The sequence below is a fragment of the Aythya fuligula genome, chromosome Z (assembly GCF_009819795.1).
Source record: "Aythya fuligula isolate bAytFul2 chromosome Z, bAytFul2.pri, whole genome shotgun sequence".
Classification (NCBI taxonomy): Eukaryota; Metazoa; Chordata; class Aves; order Anseriformes; family Anatidae; genus Aythya; species Aythya fuligula.
The window spans coordinates 83144481-83164895 of record NC_045593.1 but is presented as its reverse complement, the minus strand read 5'-3'; the positions used below and the strand labels follow the sequence as shown (position 1 = coordinate 83164895).

Genomic DNA, 20415 nt, shown 5'->3' with positions numbered 1-20415 from the left:
GTCCTGCGAGTGCAATTTGTCCCCTGCAGCGAGCACAGCTCTTCAGCGCTTTCCGTGCGCCACTGGATTGGCAGAGTCACAGCTCATGCATCCTCAGATGAAGCCAACCTGTGATGTCCATCTGGATTGCTGTACACAGCCTGTCCCAGGTGTTGGTCAGCTCCTCTGAGCCCCTACCTTACGGGCCAGTGCTTTGGGAACTTCTGGTGGGCTGCCTCAGGAAAAACTCACCACAGATGAGTTATTTGGGCTTGATTTTTATTTGAGCTTTATTTTGAGCGTAAATTATTATTTCCGTGTTATCCTTGTTCTTTACAGCAATCACAACAGCGCTGTGCAACCATAGTGGTCATGCCCCCATACAGACATGGTGTGCTCTCAGGTGGAAACAACAGTTACCTTCAGCTGGGTTAAGATAAAAATACAACTGGTAGTTCAGTAAATATGAGTGGCCATTAGAGGTGACACATATCTGAGAAGATACTCACCTGGAAACCTTGGGCCTAAGAAACCAGATGAGCCAGGCCTTTCCTGGAAGGATCAGGAACGTCCTGACTGTGAATGGTTCAGTGGCACAGGATCTGCTTCTGTGGTGAGACTCCTGTCTGCAGGTGCTTCAAAACCCTCCCTGGGACTTGGGAAATCATGCAAGTTTTACTCCCCTAGTGAGATTAGTTCCCTGCTGTTGTTCTTTAAAATAGACATTGTTTTTTACTTTAAATATCTGTTTTTAAACCCAACACTTAATTCCATTCATTATCCATAGAATGGCAAATAAAGTGCCACATTTCTTGAGTTTCCCAAGCTGTATTACATTCTCCTTTGTTTCCTTGTTGCGCTTCATTATAAATGAAATTATTTCAAGTTCTGCTGAAAAACCCCAGTCTGTTTTGACCCAAGCAATGAGTCAGTGGAGGAGCCTGGTAGAGAAAGGCACAAGAGATCCTCAAGGGCAGCACAGTGTAGATGGAAGTTGTATCAGAGCAGTGCCAATAATCATGTTCCACCAGGGGCCAAGTCTCCAGTCACCAGAAGCAGTTCCCAATCTCTGCATGGTGTGATCACAAACTGTTTCCCTTGCTGCTTGCTTGGCAGCCTTCTCGCCATGCATCTCCTCCTTCCCACTGGCAGTAGTAGTCACCATGGTCCTGTCCCTGAGCCACTTGGGTATTGACTAAGCCGATTGTCTAACTTTTCCCTTCAGTCTCCACTTCAAATATTCTCTTAATGTGCTTCTTCTGTGTGCAATTCACTTTCTTTAACCTCATCAAGAAGAGAAATTTTGTCGTGTGAGGCTCTGTTGATGCAGGCCAGGTGTGGAGCTGGAAATCATAGATCCAGGCGCCTGTACTAGTGAAGCCAGGCAAAGCAGCTGATATCACTAGAGTTGTTAATTGTCACCTTCTCCATGAACCAAAGCTAAGGCAGAAGGAAGCACCGACCCAGCTGGTCTGTTCTGGTGGTGCTGGGAGGGGATGGGTCCTCCAACGAGATGGAAAAACCTGCACCCCTGTGGCCTGCTGCATCTGCTCCCCTCCTCGTTACCCTCCTGCCACCGGTGCTGCTCCTGCAACACCGCCCCAGTCCCTGTCCCCACTCCCCAGCCTCTCTGCAGCCAGTTCCCTGCCCTGGGCTGCCCTCCTTCCAGCTGCAGGGCCACCTCCCTCCTGCAGCCTTCTTGCACAGCCAGCTCTGCTCTCAGTCTGCCCCCAGGACTAGCTCTCCCCTCTCTTTTGTGGCATTAAGTGGCTTTTTCTTTTCCCTTCTTCCCTTGTTTCGCCTGCATTTGGAGCGCAGGATGGAGTGAGGCCACGCTCGGTTCCTGTGCCTGATGCCACAGTGCCCACAGGGCCTGGCAGCAGGCACTGCAGGAGCAGCCCAGCTCGGCCCTGCCGGCCTGGGCTGCAGCTCGCCCCTCGCAAGCAGCATCTTCAGAGCAGCTGTGGGCCAGTTTTGGGTGCCAGCTTCTGGGGACTCTTCACTGAGCCTATGCAAATGAGACTTTTCAAAGGCTTGTGACGAGGCAGAAAGCTGGGTGGTTTTTCATGGGAACTGCAAAAGGACAACAGGGACCATACCTTCCAAATTGCAGACTATTGCTGTGAAGAATAGAGACGCAGGAGCTGCTCAGTGAATTTCTTGTAAGGCTTTCTTTTCTTTTCTCTTTCTTTTTTTTTCTTTTTCTTTTTTCCCCAACAGGGGCAAAACATGTTTTTCCTCAATCTTATTTCCTGAAGTGACTAAATCCTTTTAGTTGAAACATAAAAAAAAATAATAATAATCAGCCTGAGGCAGAAACAGAGCATGGGAATTTTCATCCCAAATACTTAGCTTGGCAAAATTTATAAGCAACTGAAGACAAGCTCTTATAATGGAAACTATGGAGATCCCTAACTACAAAGGATCTACTTGCTTAACACACAAAAGTCAGATAGGAATATCTCCATGACCCATTTGGGATACTAAACCCAATTAAAAAGTATCTGCTTTTCATATTTCAGAAAGCCACATTAAGCAATGGGTGTCCTAAGGAAGCATTTGGTTTTAGCACTTCCCAGCCCGTACCAAAGCAGTTGCATCTATTTGATTTGCTAAGCTTGTCTGCCACAGATTTATTTGATTCTTTTTTTTTTTTTTTTTTTTTTTTCTGAACCATTTCTGTTGTGAAACTTAATTTATGTACCAGCGTGTACATCAGAAGTCCAGCTCAGCCAGTGCTGTGCAAGGGCAGCAGCATGGTCCCCTCAAGGTGCTTCCCTATTAAAGGAAACACAGAAAATATGGAAATTATCACAGTTGAGGTGGTTGTTACTCGGATCAGTGACAGAAACCCTGGGCCATGGGGCAGATGCCATCATGGTCCTGCCCCAGCGGGGGCATTTTGGCACATGCCAGGAATGCGGTGCAATGGTGCATGGGGGCTCCTTGCATGGAGGAGAGTCACTCTTCTCCCCCAGACCCGAGCAGGACCCCTGTGCACAGAGCGAAGCCTGGGGCAGTGTTTTCTGAGCAGGGACTGGTTTTCCTGGCTTCACAAAGGAGCGATCCATATGGGAGCAAGCCCTGCACGTCCCCTTCCTTTCCCAGCTCGGAGGCAACCCCGTAGGCCTTCAGTGGAAAATCCACTGGGGGCATCTGGAGATGTGGAGGATTTGCACTGCAAGGCTCGGTGAGGTTCCTGCGGGGAGGAGCAGTCACGTAGTGCAGCTACAGAGGCACAAAATGTGAAGCATTCATGTCGTTTTGGTACTGGCTCTGAAAAGCGTGTCAAAACAGATGGGTATGTTGTTGACGGAAAGCGCGTTGCTTTTTAGTCAGTCATAGATTCCCTCTTTTTGCAAAAGACTGAAAAAAATATTTTCTTAATTTAATATAGCAATATATCGTGGTTATTACATTTCATTTATCCCTAGACTAATGGGGAATGCGCTATATATATTCCAGCCACGGCGCAAGTTTTCCTTAAGTGCTTATATATGAGCTCCCCTCCAACTTCCCTCTACAGGAGATTTAGTTTTCATATTAACTCCTTGCAGGATCTTTTATGAGCAGTGACTGTCAAACTGTGCTTGTCTGTGCATTTGTGCATGCTGATATTGTTCTCATTTAGACAAACTTCAGCTCCCACCTCAATCTTGTTTTTCCCCATGTCGTTTTTTCCCTAATATATCAACAGTTGTTTTAGGCTTGTTTTGAAAAAACAGCCTACAGTGTTTTAGACAAACCAAGCCAAATTGGAGCAATAAGTATTAAAAGATATGCACAGGGCACAAACAAAAGAATTCCCCAAATGTATTTTAGTGATTTTCTTCCTGCTTTTTTAATATAATATTTGTGGGCCAACTGTGGCAATAACTGATAATTTTAATGCAAGATGACATAATTCCAGTTCAGCAATTCTTCAGAGAGAAATTACCCTGACAACTTCTTTCCATTCTGTCTTAATTTTATAAAAAAAAATAAAAAATTAAAAAAAAAAAGAGATCCTCAATGTAAGGAAAAGAAAACAATTTGAAACAAGTTTTGAAACTCATTTAAATATTTCATCTCTCTTCCACTTCCAAATATACTTTCCTGGCAGGTTCTTGCTTTTTCATTTCCAGTTCTTGAGGTTTACCATCTTTCTCACTGAGAGAGACTAAACTCAAGTTTTCTTCAGCACCCACTGAACTCTTGGCAGAAGATCCCTACCATGATATGAAGGATCTTGCTTGCTTTTTCTGTGAGCCTGACTTAGGAGCACCAGTTCTGTCATAAGACTCCACATCAGAAGGTCAATTGTTAGGTCAGGACAGTATTTCAAAATGAGAATTTGCATTTGGAAGTGCACCAGGGTCATTAAGCTTTGCTATTTTCTCTCTCTCTCTTTTTTTTTTTTTCCCTCTCTCTGTCTGGTAGGGAAAACAAACATTGTTCCTTCAGAATGGAGGTGACTATGTCAGCTAGAAGATAGCTTTGGAGCTTGGTGGCATTTATATATATATATATGAATGGCAGTAGCAAATCAGTCCTCATTTTGGAATAAATATGGTCTCCCAAAGGGAGCTTATTTAAGTGTTGAAGTGGCTACAACCTTTTCAGCTCTTCGATTGGATGATGAATACCGTGTTAGCAGAAAGATGTGTTTTGGGGGCTGCTTTCAGGCCCGTTGTGCTTCTCCCAAGGTTGCAAGGCAGGACATGACCTGCAGTTCCTCCAGGAGGAATCCACATCTGTCCTTCCCCATGCTGGTCCCTGGGTCCTGATGAGCTCACTCCAGCCACAGAAAAGCCAGAAAAAGCAGAAAAAGACAGAGCAAGAGTCTTCCATTTTTAAAGGGTTTATTTTTTTGTCTTTTTTTTCCTCCTTCCACCACAAACTTGACCTTTCCACGTTCATCCCAGGCTCTGTTGCTGGTGGCAGACCAACCTTCCATGCATGTGCCCACCTAAGAAAAGGGGATTTCAGGCAGGGCATTGGTGGAGGTCATCCCCCCTCTGTCACAGTATGTGTTCTCATCTCATCTCAGGTACAGTCACCAACGTCTCCCCTCCCTCCCTGATGCCCTATGCTTTGCTGTGCTCTTGGTGCAGCTCCGTGGTCATTAATCTTGAATGTTCCCTCTGATGACGTCTCCAAGGTTAAGTCATGGGAAGTGCAATGTTACTCAGCTTAGTTAAATCTAGTGTAATTCACATCTGCAAAGCCTCTGCAAATTAGTGCTTAGTCTTAAATTGCTGGTTTCCACGCTACGGACACTTCAAGTATCAAACACCAGTTCCTGATGTGTTATGAATTAGGGCGTGGAAGCCTGAAGTCCATGAGACACATGCCAGAAAAACTCAAGTTTCTGAGTGTCTCTGAGGCAAATATGCAATTAATTTAGTTTGTGACACTAAACAGCTGAGATGGCACCCGAACAGAGCATTCCTTCCCCTTTGTTTGCGGTTCCAGCCCAGATGCTGCAGGTGGCCATAGTGGTTTTGAGCCACAGTGCTCACCCACTTCACATCAACTTCACATCAACGGGACTGTGATGGGTGCAGACCTGTATTGATTACTGGGACTTGCAGGAGAGAAAAAATCTTTGCGCTTCAGATTGGTTATAAATTATAAATAGCATCTCCAAAGGCTGTGAGTTACAGAAATAGCATTCCTCGGAGACAGCCGTATGTAAAGCTGCCGTGGGAGAGGTTATTAACTTCATGATTGCAGCACAGCTGTACTTGACCCACAACAATGATCATTGCCCATGAAATCTCGCGGTCTGGGTTCAGTCCCCTGCCTTTCTCAAGAATGTTCGTTCGCAATGACCAGCAAAGGTCATGCTTACATAAGAAGGTTAATGCTGACTGTATCAGTGTGAATTCACTGGTGAAACAGCGCTGTCTTCTTCCCACCGTAGCAATTTTTTCACAGTTTTTCTCCCATAGAGTTTTTTTTTTTTGTAATTACTTGGTAAAATTCAAATTTTAGCAGAATGAACAGAGAACCTGTCCATGACTCCAAAACTTGAATTTTAAAATCTTTTTTGTTATGCTTTTTTTGCGTTCTGGTAGCCCAGCTCTATTTTCCAGGCATTTTACAAACACAGATGTGTTTCCTTTCCATGAAGTCACTAAAAACTGTACTAAATTTCCCATGAAACCATCATTCTCACATAGAAGACTGACTGCTCATTTGTCGTAACATTCAGGGTAGGGCTGTTGTATTGTCGTGGACGTGCCCTCATTTTTCTGTCTCACCACTATCCCTGAGTGGTAGGTGCAGCCTGTGCCCATGTTTTTAAAAAACCTGGCAAAACCATGTCTCAGTCTCTGTTTTCCAGTGAGGTGTTTTCAAGGAGAAGGTCTGATGAGAACAGTTTGAAGGAAAAAAAAAAAAAAAAGGAATTAGGAGCCATAGAGACTGGAAAGATGGTCTAGATGGATGGATGAGATCCAGGAGGAATTAAGGGACATCTGGTGGACAAGGGTTTGGGAAGAGCTGTGAGGTGGGCAAGTCTGGGGGGAGGAATTCAGAAGTTCCTCCTGGACAAACAGGTGTCTTGAACAGAATTAAAATGGGGAAGGAGTGAAAAGAAAGTTGGGAAAAAAAGAAGGATTGAAGAGGGCATTCCTCCCTCTGAGGCCTGTGTACGTACTGAGCATTACGGAGGGGCCTCTCTATCTGCCTGAGACCCATGAAAGCATTTGCCCTGTCAAGCCTGAGGTGTTTCTGAGCATATACAGAGGCAGTGCTGTAATAAGGCACAAGCTCTAAGGTCAGGCGCAGAGGTGTCAGTGGAGCTTAGACACCTCGGGGGGCACTGAGCAGCTGAATCAGGATGCTCAGGATCATTTGGGTTTAGGCTGTTAAATTTCACCTCTTGACACAAAGAGCTAAGTCCTTTCTGGCAGCTTGTGGCACCTGGAGCAGGTGTCCGGCAGGAGAGAGGGTGGATGTCCCCATCGCTTGCCCTGTTCCCACCCTCCAGCAGCCACAGACAGCAGGATTATGGATGTGTTTTGCTCAGCTTTCCCTCAGGAGCACCGCCAGTGTCTCAGAGGCAGTGCATCTACATTGATGGGGTTTTCTTCTTCACCAGCACAAACTCAGCCAAAAAAAAAAAAAGACCAGGAGACCAGGCAGAGACTGGGAGCTGGTGGAGACACCATGGGGGGGTTGCGTTGCATTGTGTTGACTTGGGTTGGATTGGGTTGGGTTGGGTTGGGTTGGGTTGGGTTGGGTTGGGTTGGGTTGGGTTGGGTTGTTTCCTTTCAAAGGCAGGGCTTTTTTACAGTGATGAGTGCTGTGTGAGCACCAGTGGCAGGAAGCACAAGACTGAGTTGCCTCTGAACTTAACTGTAAAAGTACAGTACATAAAATGCTGTTCCTGCACCTGCAAATATAGTCTGGGCTCATGTTGACTGTAATCCTCTGCCTACAAAGATACAACAGGACATTATAATCCAAGCAGAAATTTCAGAAAACAAAAACCCTTTGAAATGCTCCTTATTATGAACATTTTCCACGAGGGGGATGGGGGCAGCAGGAGTTCATTTATGCACTACAGGCTTACGACATTTGAATTCAGATTCTTGCTGAAATCCTAAAAGCACTGGGCATTTGCTGCAGCGCTTCATGGCCCATTTGTTCCTTCAGCACGGGGCCGTTTCTGTCCCTGGAAAGACCTCCTTCACTTCCGTGATTGCCAGTGTTGGCATCCACACCAGTTCTGGCATGTAAGGGGAGAAAATTATATTCAGCTGTTTTACTTTATAATTGCTTTTTTGCAATTGCAGGTCTGTGCTTATCCTGCTGGTGATTAAGGGCCCTCTTCCATTTTTATTAGGCAGGGTGTCTTTACCGTCACATAATGCAGGATTTTAAAGCACTGCCCTTCCTCGCTGCTCTGGGTGCAAGCACTGCCATTTCCACAGCATCGCCTTGGCTGCGTGCGTGCCTGGGAGCGCCAAAGCCGTATCGGCTCGTGCTCATGCTGCTGGTACAGCTGTTCCTCGGGTGATTTACATAATTTCATTTGCTTGGTGGGTTTTACAAATCTGTGATGTTCTTCACTGAAGGAAGCTTACATCAGCATTTTCTGAATTATTTCCAATAATTAATTCTCCATCCGGATGTTTGATGGTACAATTACTATTTAGGAGCAAATAATCGTAAAACACCATCACAGAGAGTAGCTATTTTCTAAGCGCCGGTCCTTTCACACACCCGGTCCTGCTCTAATCAATGAAACTCCTTGCGTAAGTAGTGCTCTCCCACGTCAGCAGAGCTTGCCAGCAAGGGGTGTAACTTCACATCTCCGCCCTGTAAGCACCAGAATCACTGAAAAGCTTCGGGATTTTGGAATAAGCTCAGATTTTTAAATCTGCCCTGCAGTATTTCATTTGGCATGAATTAAATGAGCACACAGGTACTGCCGTGATGTGGTGTAAATGTCAAGTGCTGTGCATGCACTAGAGTAGCATTCTAGCCCCAGTCTTGGCTGCTGCCCATCCCCTAAAGCACAGCAATGGTGAGCACAGCCGCAGAAACCCCTGTTGGACTTTCCCTTGGGAAGCACAGGACAAGGAGAGGCCACTGACTGCTGTCACGGTGCGGCTGCGTGTTAAGAGCCATCGTGTACACTGGTGTTTCCCAGGTTTATAACCTGTGGGAGCCTCGAAGCTTAAATATGGGTATTATAGAGGTCTCCAAAGAAGCCAGGTGAATGAGTGTTCTTGGGAAGTGCAGGGTTTTTAAACAGGTAAAAACTTCATTTACTTATAACTTTCCTTTCCCCTGATGGAGAAAATTATGTTTTTCATATACTAACTACTTTGTGCTCTTGGGTACAATTTTATAAAGTTGGGTGTTTTGTTTTGTTTTGTTTTCTAATTTATGATAGAAGAAAAAGAACCTACATCTAAAAAGTTTACACTGATGTGTATTATCAACAGGTTTCAGAGCTATGATGTACCATGCAAATAGAATCAGTGCTACTGGTTGTCTAAATACAGCTGGTAAAATCACAAACTATTAAAAAATAGGGCTGGATGGAAAGAAATTCAAGAACATGTGCAATTTTTCAGGTATACCTGTAATATTCCCAAGAGACTGTTGCCTGACCCATTGCTACTTAATGCAATGAGATCCTGCAGCTTCCATAGGTGCTTTCTCACCACCAAAATACCTTCTGTGATGTAAAGTGAACTCCCCATCTCATATTTGACAGGCAAGGAATATTGATGTTCATATATAAATACAGATAGATGTAGAAATGTCTGTAGATGGTGATGATAGAGATTTGCATGTAAGTGTCCATATAGAAATAGGAATAGGACGAGTTTGCTGCCCAGGACCAGTCCCTTAAAACCACTGGGTTTCTGAAACTCTTCCATCTCTTTAAATGACATTGATCATCCTGCACCTTCAGCTGCTAACCTGTTTGTGATTCCTCCTGTTTGTAACGCAGTAGCTCTCTTTTCCTTTTTATAACGCATGCTCAAAAGAAAATGACTTGACCTGCACTCAGAAGCGAGCAACCTTACAACTTTGGCTTATTTGACCGGTTAGTGCTCAGAGAAGCAAACAAATGACCCATGCTCTTGGGACTGCCCTTAATATTTAATGAACAGTGGTGGAAATGATGGCTGCAGTGGTGTGTTGGCTCCCAGTCTCTTTCTCACTTTGCAAACCTTGCTCTGACTCAGCTTTTGCACGAGTCTTCCCATCAGTTGTGTGCAGGGTGAGAGGAGGCTGTTAAATATTTTGTTACCTTTCCAAACCACTTGCTGCTTCTGATTATGTGCTGTAAATGAGGAAAAAAAAAAGGGGGGGGAGGGGGTGGTTCAGAGGTAATCATTGTTCTGGGCTGGTGGGATTCTTGCTGCTCCATTTCTGTCATTCTAGTAAAGATATTACAGATAATAAATGTCCAACAAAAGTAAACACTGTTGTCAGTGTCACAGGAGGTAATAGCTAAGCATAACATGCCTTAGTATGTGTAGTCTGTTCTCTGGCATTGCCAAACAGCTTCCCACGATTTTTCTCACACGAACATTCCATCTAAAACAACTTACTGTGGGACTAAGCCCTCTACTTAAGCTGTATTTCATTCCTCCAGCTTTGCCTGGTTCTTCCCTCATGGTTCCTCCAAAGAATTCATTTCCCTACCAAGACACTTCTAGATTATTATCATGTCCATGACTCCACAAACTATTACATCTAAGCCAAACTAAACACACCAAGGTTTTGTTCTTTTGTGCATGTGTGGTTTTATTATTATTATTATTATTATTATTATTATTATTATTATTATTATTATTATTATTATTATTATTATTATTATTACAGAAATCACTGCTTCCATTTCATTAATTGGTTTATGACTTCTCTCTTAATTTTGCTTAAGCTTTTAACACTTCTTCACCACTGAGATGTCCACTGCATATGCAGAAGCTCTTAAGATCATCCTTTCTCGAACCTCTTGAGCTAATGGACTCTTCCCCAATTTTTTGCTGAAGTTCTTGTGCTCTCTGTCAGAAGTGCATAATGATTTTAAACAAACACATTTGTTAAATCTCCTGATAAAACAACTGATGATGCTCTGATCTCCTGATGATGATCTTCTGTTTTGGGGTTTCAGATCTGGAGATTTACTTCAGTAGAGCAAAGTAGTCACAGCAGCCACAGTAATTTCTGCAGAGCACATTTCACTTCCTCTGTGCAGATCCAAGGGACCCTTCTCCAAAAATAGTAAATGCAGAAACTTTATGAATTAAAAATAGTTAAATCTGTCACTCTGGATAACGTCTGATGGAGTCAGGGGTTAAAAAGTTAAGTTCCTGGTTAGAACTCTGGGAAAGGGAAGAACATCTGAAAAGACGGGTGCAGCAGGTAGGATACTGCTTTTCCTGATGCACACATGCAGGTTTGGACAGCATCATTGCATCATTACACCATTACACAATGGCATACATTAAGGATCAAGACTCTGTGTGTGTAGATACCGTGACAAGGAAAGAGAGGCCTTTCCAGCAAGGCCTTGTGAACTGCATTCACCTCCCTAGGCCAGAGGGAACATGGATCATCATCTCTTTGTGCATTTGGCATTGCTCCTCTGTGTTGTGGAAACACAGAAGCCCTGGAGGAGGCCTTGGCAAGGCTTGGTACAGGTGTGGCTCAGTGCCTGGGATGACAGACGTAGCAGCGAGGGTCCTCCCGGTGTGGCTCCCACTGACGCCAGGTGGAAGCTTTTCACTATGCAAGGTGCTTCATGGAGAGCTGTGACGCTGCCTGCTCCATCAGAGGCTAAATCCTGAGGTGCAGAGCACCCTTAATTCATTTCAAAGGCCATGGTGTTGCAGGAGGAGCTGCTTCCTCAGGGGCCGGAGCCAAGGCCAGCATCGCAGCTGGTCTCAGCGGAAAAACTTCCCAAGCAGGAAGGCCTGCGTGGCACCGGGGTCACCCACTCCGTGCTCACACGCAACACGATGCCATCTCGGCAGGCACCTATACAAGCTCCTTTTTTTCCCTCTTCCATTTTTCCTGCCCATTTAGGCTCCTGTTATTAACTATTTTTGTTTATATTATTTTTTTTTGTTATTGTTGTTATTGCTGTTGTTATTGTTAGCATTAGTATTGGTGTCAATATTAGTATTAGTGTCAGTATCAGTACCAGTATCAATATTACAATCAGTATTAGTATTAGTAATTATTGGTATCAGTATCAGTATTCATATTTATTAGTATTAGCATTAGTATTAGTATCAATATTAGTATTAGCATTTATTAGTATCCGTATCAGTATTAGTATATTAGTGTTAACATTTATTAGCAATAGCATTAGCATTAATATTAATAATTTGAATTTGTATTCATATTAGTGTTAGTGTTAGTGTTAGCAGTATCAATATTAGTATGTATCAGTATTAGTATCAATATTAGTGTCAATATTAGTATTATTTCTTCTCTCTTCCTTCTTTTTCTTCATGTCCTCTTCTTTGTATCACCTGCTAATTCATCCAGCTAACTAATAAGTGCTACCATTATTCTCTCAGATCACTAATAACCATGTTTAGAAGACATAAGTCCTAACACCAATCCCTCAGCGACACCACAGCTCTGTTTCCAGCCCTGCACCACACCTATTATTTCTCTTCCAAAGCCCTCTAGCCAGCCCCCAAGAAGCTCAGACAGCCTCAGCCCACCCAGAGGCAAGGGACCAGAAACCTGTGGACACTGTGGTGGTCGCCACGGGCATGGTGGGCATGCAGGAGGCAAGGTGTGCCGCGGTGGTGGCACTATGCTGCAGGTGATGCCCCACATCCCTCCCGCACTTGTGGTGTCTGACTGGGCTGTGCAGGAGGATGTGGTCATGGCCCTGTCTTCTCTGCCTGCTAGATTCCGTGGTTCAGTGAAGTGGGCGAGTTCATTTTTTATCTGTTCTTGTGAAATCTGAGCCCGTTTTGTTCTACAGCTTCTGTTCTCCTCAAGGCACCTGCGGGGTTGTTTTTTTTTTAAATGTCGATCTCTTACTTTAATAATATTCAAAGGTAAATATTATGTGTGGTGATTTCATTTAATCCTTCTTTTCTCAAATTAGCATTGTTTTTCTTCCTCCCCCCGCCCCAGTCCTCTGGTGCCTACCTGATTGTGCATGAGTTCTCAGAAATAATTGCTAGTAGTTCAGCAAGTTCATTAACTGGTTCCCCGAAGACCCTCAGATGCATGTCATCCAGACCCAGTGATTTGTATATTAAATTTTAGCGAGTATTCCCTCACCTGATTTTTTGTATCAACAACTGTATCATCAAGCCTGCGTTATTTCCAGCTGTCAGTATCTCTTTCTTGCCATGTGTAAATTGATTCTGAAGCCCGTTCGCTGCATTAGTCATTGCTCGTTTTCCCTCCTGGTTGCCGGATCCGCCCTCGCCTTGGCGCTGCTCCCCCGCAGTGCCCTGAACTTGACACAACACCGTTTCCCCTGCCTCCTTCCACACCAGCAGCCAGCAGGTCAGTCCTCTCTCAGACCCTTGGCTGCTCCTGCATTTTGTCCAGCAATGCCATACTGGTGCTCCCTCAGCTCCCGTTCCTATGCGGGTCCTCGGGAAGCCCTTGGGCTGCCCCTCCGGGTCTTTGCGGAGTCAGGAGAGGCAGGATCAATGGCTGTGATTCTTCAGCAGCAGCAGCCTTGGCTTGTTTTAGGATGTTCAAGCTGTCTCCCGCACTTGGCGGCCATCATATGTCCTTTCATTGCACCGTGCTCCTCAGATTTTTCCGAGAATGAATGTCGTCGCCTAACCGCATCGTGCAGTTTATAATGACAGCCATCGAAATTAGCAGGCACCAAGAGGATATATACCTTAGAGTATCTCGGCTGTAGTACAGCCACCTCATATTACTCGACTCTCACAAACGGTTCTTTCAATCAAAAAATAGATGGCTTCTCATGCATTTAATTTAGATTTGTCTACTGCTAAATACACGATTGAGATTGCATTCATCAACGATATTTTTTCTCTGGCGAAAGCCTTATGGCCAAATCTGTCATCACCCTGAGGACATAACTCCTCTTCCTTCTGTCTAATTTTCCAAGCCTTCGGTATATAAATCATAAATGCACAGTCTGTGCAGTGTTAAATTTTTAGGGCTCTCCCTTTAGTAGTAGTTGAATGTGAATAAGTAAGGACAAAATTTGACCTTTAAATGACTGTAAAGGGCCAAGGCAGTTACTTGGCAAGCTTTTCTTATTGCAATATTAATCAAGCAAAGAATCATCATAATCCCAGAAACTAAATAGCCATTGTAGTGATTTTATCACCAGGGAAATTGTTCATCTGTCAGTGAGATTGTTACTAGGAAAGGGAAAATAGGAAGTGTTAAAATTGCTTTAGACCGCTGAATCATTGAGTCCCTCTAGATTCAAAGCTTGAATTGTTTTTTGAGAGGGGTGGGTTGAGAGGGGTTGCTACAGGAAAGCTTTAGGTTAATCAGTTTCAGTAACACCAGTGAATGTGAGCCTGATCTCTCTTGAGGGAAGGAGGAGAGTGCATGGGAGAAGGCAAGGCTGAGAAAGGGAAGGGGAGGCTTCTGAAACTTATTGTTTTGCCATTTTTTGTTTCTGGATGGCCCTTTCACAAAGGAGGAATGTTGTTGATGAGAGAGAGGCAGAGTGAAGGAAATGGGGAGAAAGAAAGAAAGAAAGAAAGAGAGAGAGAAAGAAAGAGAGAAAGAAAGAAAGAAAGAGAGAAAGAGAGAGAGAAAGAAAGAAAGAGAGAAAGAAAGAAAGAAAGAGAGAAAGAAAGAGAGAAAGAAAGAAAGAGAGAAAGAAAGAAAGAAAGAAAGAAAGAAAGAAAGAAAGAAAGAAAGAAAGAAAGAAAGAAAGAAAGAAAGAAAGAAAGAAAGAAAGAAAAAGAAAGAAAGAAAGAAAGAAAGAAAGAAAGAAAGAAAGAAAGAAAGAAAGAAAGAAAGAAAGAAAGAAAGAAGAAAGAAAGAAAGAAAGAAAGAAAGAAAGAAAGAAAGAAAGAAAGAAAGAAAGAAAGAAAGAAAGAAAGAAAGAAAGAAAGAAAGAAAGAAAGAAAGAAAGAAAGAAAGAAAGAAAGAAAGAAAGAAAGAAAGAAAAGGAAGAGAAGAGTGAAGGAACATAATGTGACACAGGAGTGCAAGGAAGCCCAGCAGCAAAGGAGCACCCCTCCATAAAACCCATGCTTGTTCCATCACCCTGCAAATGGTGGGATGGATTCGGAGGTGGGGAGTGTTTGAGCGAAAGATGCCCCAGGAAATTTGCACTAGGTGTCACAAGCTGTCTCCCTAGGACAAACACGGGAGATGGGGGTGTGGGAATGTGCGTCTGTGTGCAGCGTGCTTTGCCTTTGTAGGCAGGCGTCTCTTTGTGTGGGAAGCAGTCAACTCTCTGCAGAGGGTTTTTTTTTGGGGAAATCATGGGTTGGTTGCCTCTGGGCATGCAGGGGAAGAGAGGCAAATGTCCAGGCCTCCACCGGAGGCCTCCTCACAGAGGCGCCGTGCTGAGGACATGCATCCCGCGAGGATGATGAGGGTCTCATGGGGGCACCACAGCGGCGGCACTGTGCCCAGCATCCCTGGAGGGTGGCATCCCCTCCAGGGCCATCCAGGGCCACCGTGTCCTTCATTGTTGTCACCCCCAGATTGTGATGCTGTCACAAAACTGTTGCTAAGCAACAAATGTGGTTACCGGGTCTGAGCGAATAGCTGAAGGGGAAAGCGAAGTGTTGCACCATTGTAGAGTAACCATAGCAATGACCTACTATTACAGACTAAAGAATTATCATTAACAATGTTAAAGTATCAAACGGAGGCCCAGGATCCAGAGACTTCCCGGCAGCATCCCCGCATAATTGGGTTATCCAGGAAGAGATCCCAACTCTTCCACCACGTTTGGCTCCTCGTCTCCGCAGGAGGGGGGCGTGCATCTTGGTTTCATTTGGGGGCTGTTTTGCTGCCTTTTATTTTTTTTTTTAATAAAGCAAATGTGAGAGGCATTCAAGGAAATGCTTGCAAAGTAACAGAGGTTCCCTCCAAAACGATGAGGTATGATTGAATTTGTGTGTGGGTAAGTGGAAAGGCTCCTGTTTTCTGCCCGCACATCATGTATGGGTTCATCAAGTATGGGTCTGCCGAGGAAGGCAGTGCTGCTAGGGTCTGGTGTCCCTTCTTGGTCAATACACATGTATTGGGCCAAAACACATGTACTGGGCAAAAAAGAAAAAAGAAAAAAAAAAAAAAAATGGGACAAGGTGCTCCAGATCTGAAGAGCAAACGTTTCTTCATGGAGGTAGTGCTGTCACCATGCTGCAGGGTCCTCACCTTCCCAGTCCGCAGGGTCTGCGACTCCCACACAAGCATGGGTGTGGATATGGATGCGGATGTGGATGTGGAAATGGATGTGGATGGTTGCTGTTGCTTCTCTGTGATGCCCCGGGCACAGGGCCAGCCGCGGTGTGCAGCATCCCCCGGTCACTCTGTCCCCTCTGTTCTGCAGGTACGGAGCGCCACGAGCTGACCTCCTGGAAGAGCTTCCCATCCATCTTCAGGTTCTTCAGCGAAGCCCTGGAGGCAAAGAACAGCTCGGTGAAGCCGACCCCGACGCGGCGCTCCAACAGAATAAAATACGAAGAATTGTAAAAGGAGGACGAGGGGGAAACCTCTTCACTGCTTGCTTCCTGCAAGCAGTCTCCCAGCCCCTCATTAGATTGTTTTCTTCCTAGAGCACAGGGTCGTGATGTATACATCTAAATAGCGTTTTGCATTATTTCTAGATGAGTGCAACTGTCAAAGCAATATGGGTTCACTGGTTGTGCTTCCTGTGGGCTGTAACTTGGATTTCGTGCTGCCCATCAGCACGCAGATTAAGGCTGACAGTGGTACTGCACAGTGCAGCGTGGTGCAGCTCTAATTGCCCTGACATAGCCCTGCACCAGGCTGATGCCAGAATTTAACAGCATCGTCGTGGTCCCATTGCCTGCAGGATTTTTGCTGCTTCCTTCTAGTTTGAGACAGAACAAAACACAAATTACTCTTTTCTAAAGAGGGCTCTAACTCAGAAGTGCTAACAAGCCCGTGATTTCGGTAGTGATTTCAGAGTCAGTCGCCTTCTCTTTCTCTGGGACCAAGTGGGATCAACTCTTCAGTCTTTCATTTTCTGCCGGTAGGAGGGTCGAAGAAGTTTGGTCCCGATTTATGGGAAAGCCCCTTTGTTGTAGAGATTTTCTCCTCCTGCCGGATCAATGGCATTATCTGTGGATCTTATCTTCCTTTTGAAAGCTCCACTTAAAAAATGCCTATTCATTAAATGCCTGAATCACACTGTGAAATATGACAGGAAAAAAAAAAAAAAAGAGAGAGACAGACAAAAAAGAAAAAGGGGGCACATTTTCCCGTTTATTTTTAAATGCAAAGATGCTTCCGTTTTAATACACCGGATTTGTAATGACTTGCTGTCCCGTGGTGATCACCGGGGCCTGGGCTCCCTGCTCACACCGTCCCCACCCGGGCTGGACCCCCCTTGTCCCCCCTGTGTCCCTCCTGGGTCCTCCTCAGGTCCCCCCCGGTCCCCCCACCACCGCCCTCGGTGCCGGCAACTTTCGGCCGCGCATCCCGAGACGTGCCTGACAGCGTGCCCGGCCTGCGAGCACGCTAATTAAGCTCTTTTCGTTTTGATTATGCGAAATTAGAGTGATCTAATTTTTTTTATTATTATTCACTGGCCGTGCCGGCCTCGCCTCCGATGTGGTTAGCAGCGGGGAGGCAAAAAAGGTGCCCGTAGGTTCGGGACCCCCGCTCGTGGGATGCTCCCCGTGGTTCACCTGGGGGACGGGGATTATTTGGGGGAGGGGGAGGGCGCCGGTACCTCCGGGTGCAGAGACCCTCAGGGGTGCACGGGGCGGACGACTGGCCAGTTTTGAGCCGAAATCCTCCTTTTTGCGGGGTTTACCGTACCGGGAGCCTGAAGCTTGGGGGGGGCGGGGGGAGGTGGGGAGGGGGGCTCGGTGTGCAACAGCCCCCGGCCTTTCCTCCCCGGTCGGAGGACGCATTTGGGGTATCTGTGCTCTTCCCGGGGAGTTTTGACCTGCACCGGGGGAGGCAGCGAGGTGCCAAGCGTCGCGGTGACGGATTTATTTGAAAGTTTTTGGGAAAAAAAAAAAAAAAAATCTCTGCTTGTAACAGCCGCCCTTTACTCGGGGCTTTTCCCTCCCGCGCCTTCGCCTCGGGTTGTGCTTCTGTAAGGAACTGCGAAGCGCAGGGGGTCCCCCCGAGGACTCCGTGCCAAAATAAAGATGAGCTTATCCCGCCTCCTGCGTCCCAGCGCCGAGACCCCCCGCAGGTACCGCCGGGGGCTGCTCCCCACAAACACATGAGTTCCCCCACAAAAGTCCCCCGTGGGGTGATGGACCCGGGGGTGCTCCCTCACCCCCAGCCCCCCGTGCCATCCTCACTCCCCCACACTCCGCGGGGTGCGCGGCCCTCCCCACCGCCCTGCATTAATCCCGATTAACCCCGGCATAAAATAACAGCGGTAATAAGACGGGTGGAGCCTGCGGGGAGGTTTCGCGGATGCTCGGCGGAGCTGCGGACCCCCCTGGCCGGGGAGGGACCCCCGGGGGGCGCGAGCAGTGCTGCACGGCCGCGCAAGATGCGCGGGATCTGCGCGGAGGCGCTGCCGGCGTCGATCCGTGCGGAGAGGTAACGGCGAGAGGGGCGGCCGGGGGTCCACGGGTTTTTTCTCCGGATCGATGTCTTTTTGGGGCTAGAGCTCCTCGGGGGCGGGGGGGTCTGAAATCAACCTCGTCGGGACCCAGTGGCGGGGACATGTCGCGACATCCCCGTGATATTGTGACCAGGGTGACACCTGAGAGGGGCGAGGGGTTCGGAGAGCGATCCCCCCGTCGGAGAGCAGCATTTCCTCGCCAAGGGGGGGGAAAGAATGGTCCTGGGGGAAAGCAGCCACCGGCCCCATGGGGACCCTCAAACGCAGCAGGGCTATGGAAAAAAATAATAATAATAAATAGGGGGGGAAGCAAAGAAATTGCATTGTGCGCCCATTGCTCCGCGCTGGTTGCAGCCATCGCGGTGTGAATCTCTGGGGCTCAGTCACAAGATGCTGCTTTTCGTGGGAAAGTGTCCCCGAGAAATAACACTAATTGTTTTCTTCTTCTTTCTTTCTTTCTTTCTTTTTTTTTTTCTTTTTTGTTCTTTTTTCTTTTTTTTTTTTTTTTTACCCCTCTAGAAATTTCATTCAGAAGTACAAATGGAAAGTGTCACATCCAAAACCGCGTGTAGCCACATATTGCACCGTGCTCGAGTCAGCCAAACCAAAAATAACCTGCCAAGAATGTATGCATCCACCGCACGCTTGGGCAGAGACAAATCTCAGGGAGTCGAGGGATGGGTGCGTGTGTGTGTGTGTGCGTGTGTGTGTGTGTGTGTGCCTGTGCACGCATTTGTGGGTGTCTGGATCCTGCGGGACGTGTGTGTGTGCGTGTGTGCGCCGCGGTGTGTGCCCGCAGCATCCTGACATGCGCGACAAAGTGTGAAAAATGCACTTCTCGAGAAACTTGGAAGGAGATGTCATTTATCATTGTAACCATCATAATACCACAAATTTTCACTTTTCTGTTCCATTTCGGATTGCATGTGTTTGTGAGTATTTCACTAGATCAGTGACAGCTCTTTATTTGCATAATTATATGCTCTGGTCTGAAGAGAAAACTAACCCCCAAATTTCATGGGTCACCAAACTGCGACAATCAATGTTTTATCACGTATGCTAAGCAAAACCTAAGGAGCTATATGAAGTTTCTTGGGGAGTTTTTGCTCCTCAGAAAATTAAAGATTTTGTGCCTGCTGAATAGATGCAAAATCTTCCCGAGCTCTTTGTAACTCAGCTCCGTTTGAAGGCGAAACCATAGATTAGCGCGTAGATCTGGATTTCAGACCCACTAGCATTACTACTTCAAAGTAGGCTCAAACAAGCAGCTTTGCCGCATCTCTAAATTTCGCCGTGCTCAGCACGGTCCCCTAAATGCTGGTGGCAGGAACAAAAAGTGGCCAAACGTGACGGCGAGGACAGCATCGCCCAGCCCGCGCCGACCGCCGGCTGCAGTTTTGCCCCTCAGAGACGTTTTATTCCCCCTGAAGGGTGTGAAGGCAGAGGCGGAGAAAACCCCGTGCCCTGGCGCAGTTTGCGGGGCTCCAGCAGCACGCAACACCCGCACAAGGTGGCACAAGTCTGGCTCCCGATGGAGCAGGGAGGAGCGGGTTTGGTGGTGGGAGCCCGGGGCGGTGGGGCCGGCCGGGAGCCCCTTCCTGCTTCCTCGCCCGCTGGAAGTGCCGTTGAGTTGATATATATAAAAAATAAATAAATAAGAATAAAATAAGAATGCGAATAAAAGCAGAAGTGAACGTTTTCATTGACACTTGGGGGGACCTCTCAGGCTGGAGGTGAGCTGCGGGTCCCGGTCCACGCCGCCCTGGTTTAACTTTGGGACTTTGCAGGGGGAGCACCTGCGGCTTGCAGCCTTGCCGGGGGTCCCGGATGGTTTTTGGGCAGCAGACCCCGGCCCCAAAAAGCTCACTCGCTGCCAGCACTGCCTCCCGGCCCCGTGCCAGCAGCGCTCAGCCCTCGGTCATTTTTATTATTTTTTTTTTTTTTTAATTCCTGGGGGAGGTTTTTACTATTTTCCCGGGGGAGCTGGGTGGGTTTCCTGGGAACTTTGGGCGAGTTTTGGCTCCCCGGCGGCTCCCACACGCCGGCACCGCCTTCTGCCTTGGCCCGAAGGAGGAGAAACACGAGTGGGAAAGGCGAGCGGTGCCTGCCCGGCCCCCGCTGCCCCCAGGACCCCTCTGCTGGGGTAAGGCAAATGCGAGTATTTCTGGGGGCCAGCTCCGCGGGCTGGTTTGTCCCTGCGGAGA

General features: G+C 46.7%; 1 protein-coding gene across 3 annotated transcripts in view; it reads left to right on the top strand.

Annotated features, from left to right (window-relative positions):
- Nucleotides 1-16841, top strand: part of FAM172A (family with sequence similarity 172 member A) — a 253536-nt gene extending 236695 nt beyond the window's left edge. For all 3 annotated transcript variants that reach the window (XM_032205984.1, XM_032205985.1, XM_032205983.1), the window contains one exon: nt 15986-16841. In XM_032205984.1, coding sequence (XP_032061875.1) covers nt 15986-16128 — 143 coding nt within the window. In that variant the 3' untranslated portion in view covers nt 16129-16841. The remainder of the gene's footprint in view (nt 1-15985) is intronic.
- Nucleotides 16842-20415: the final 3574 nt, after the last annotated feature.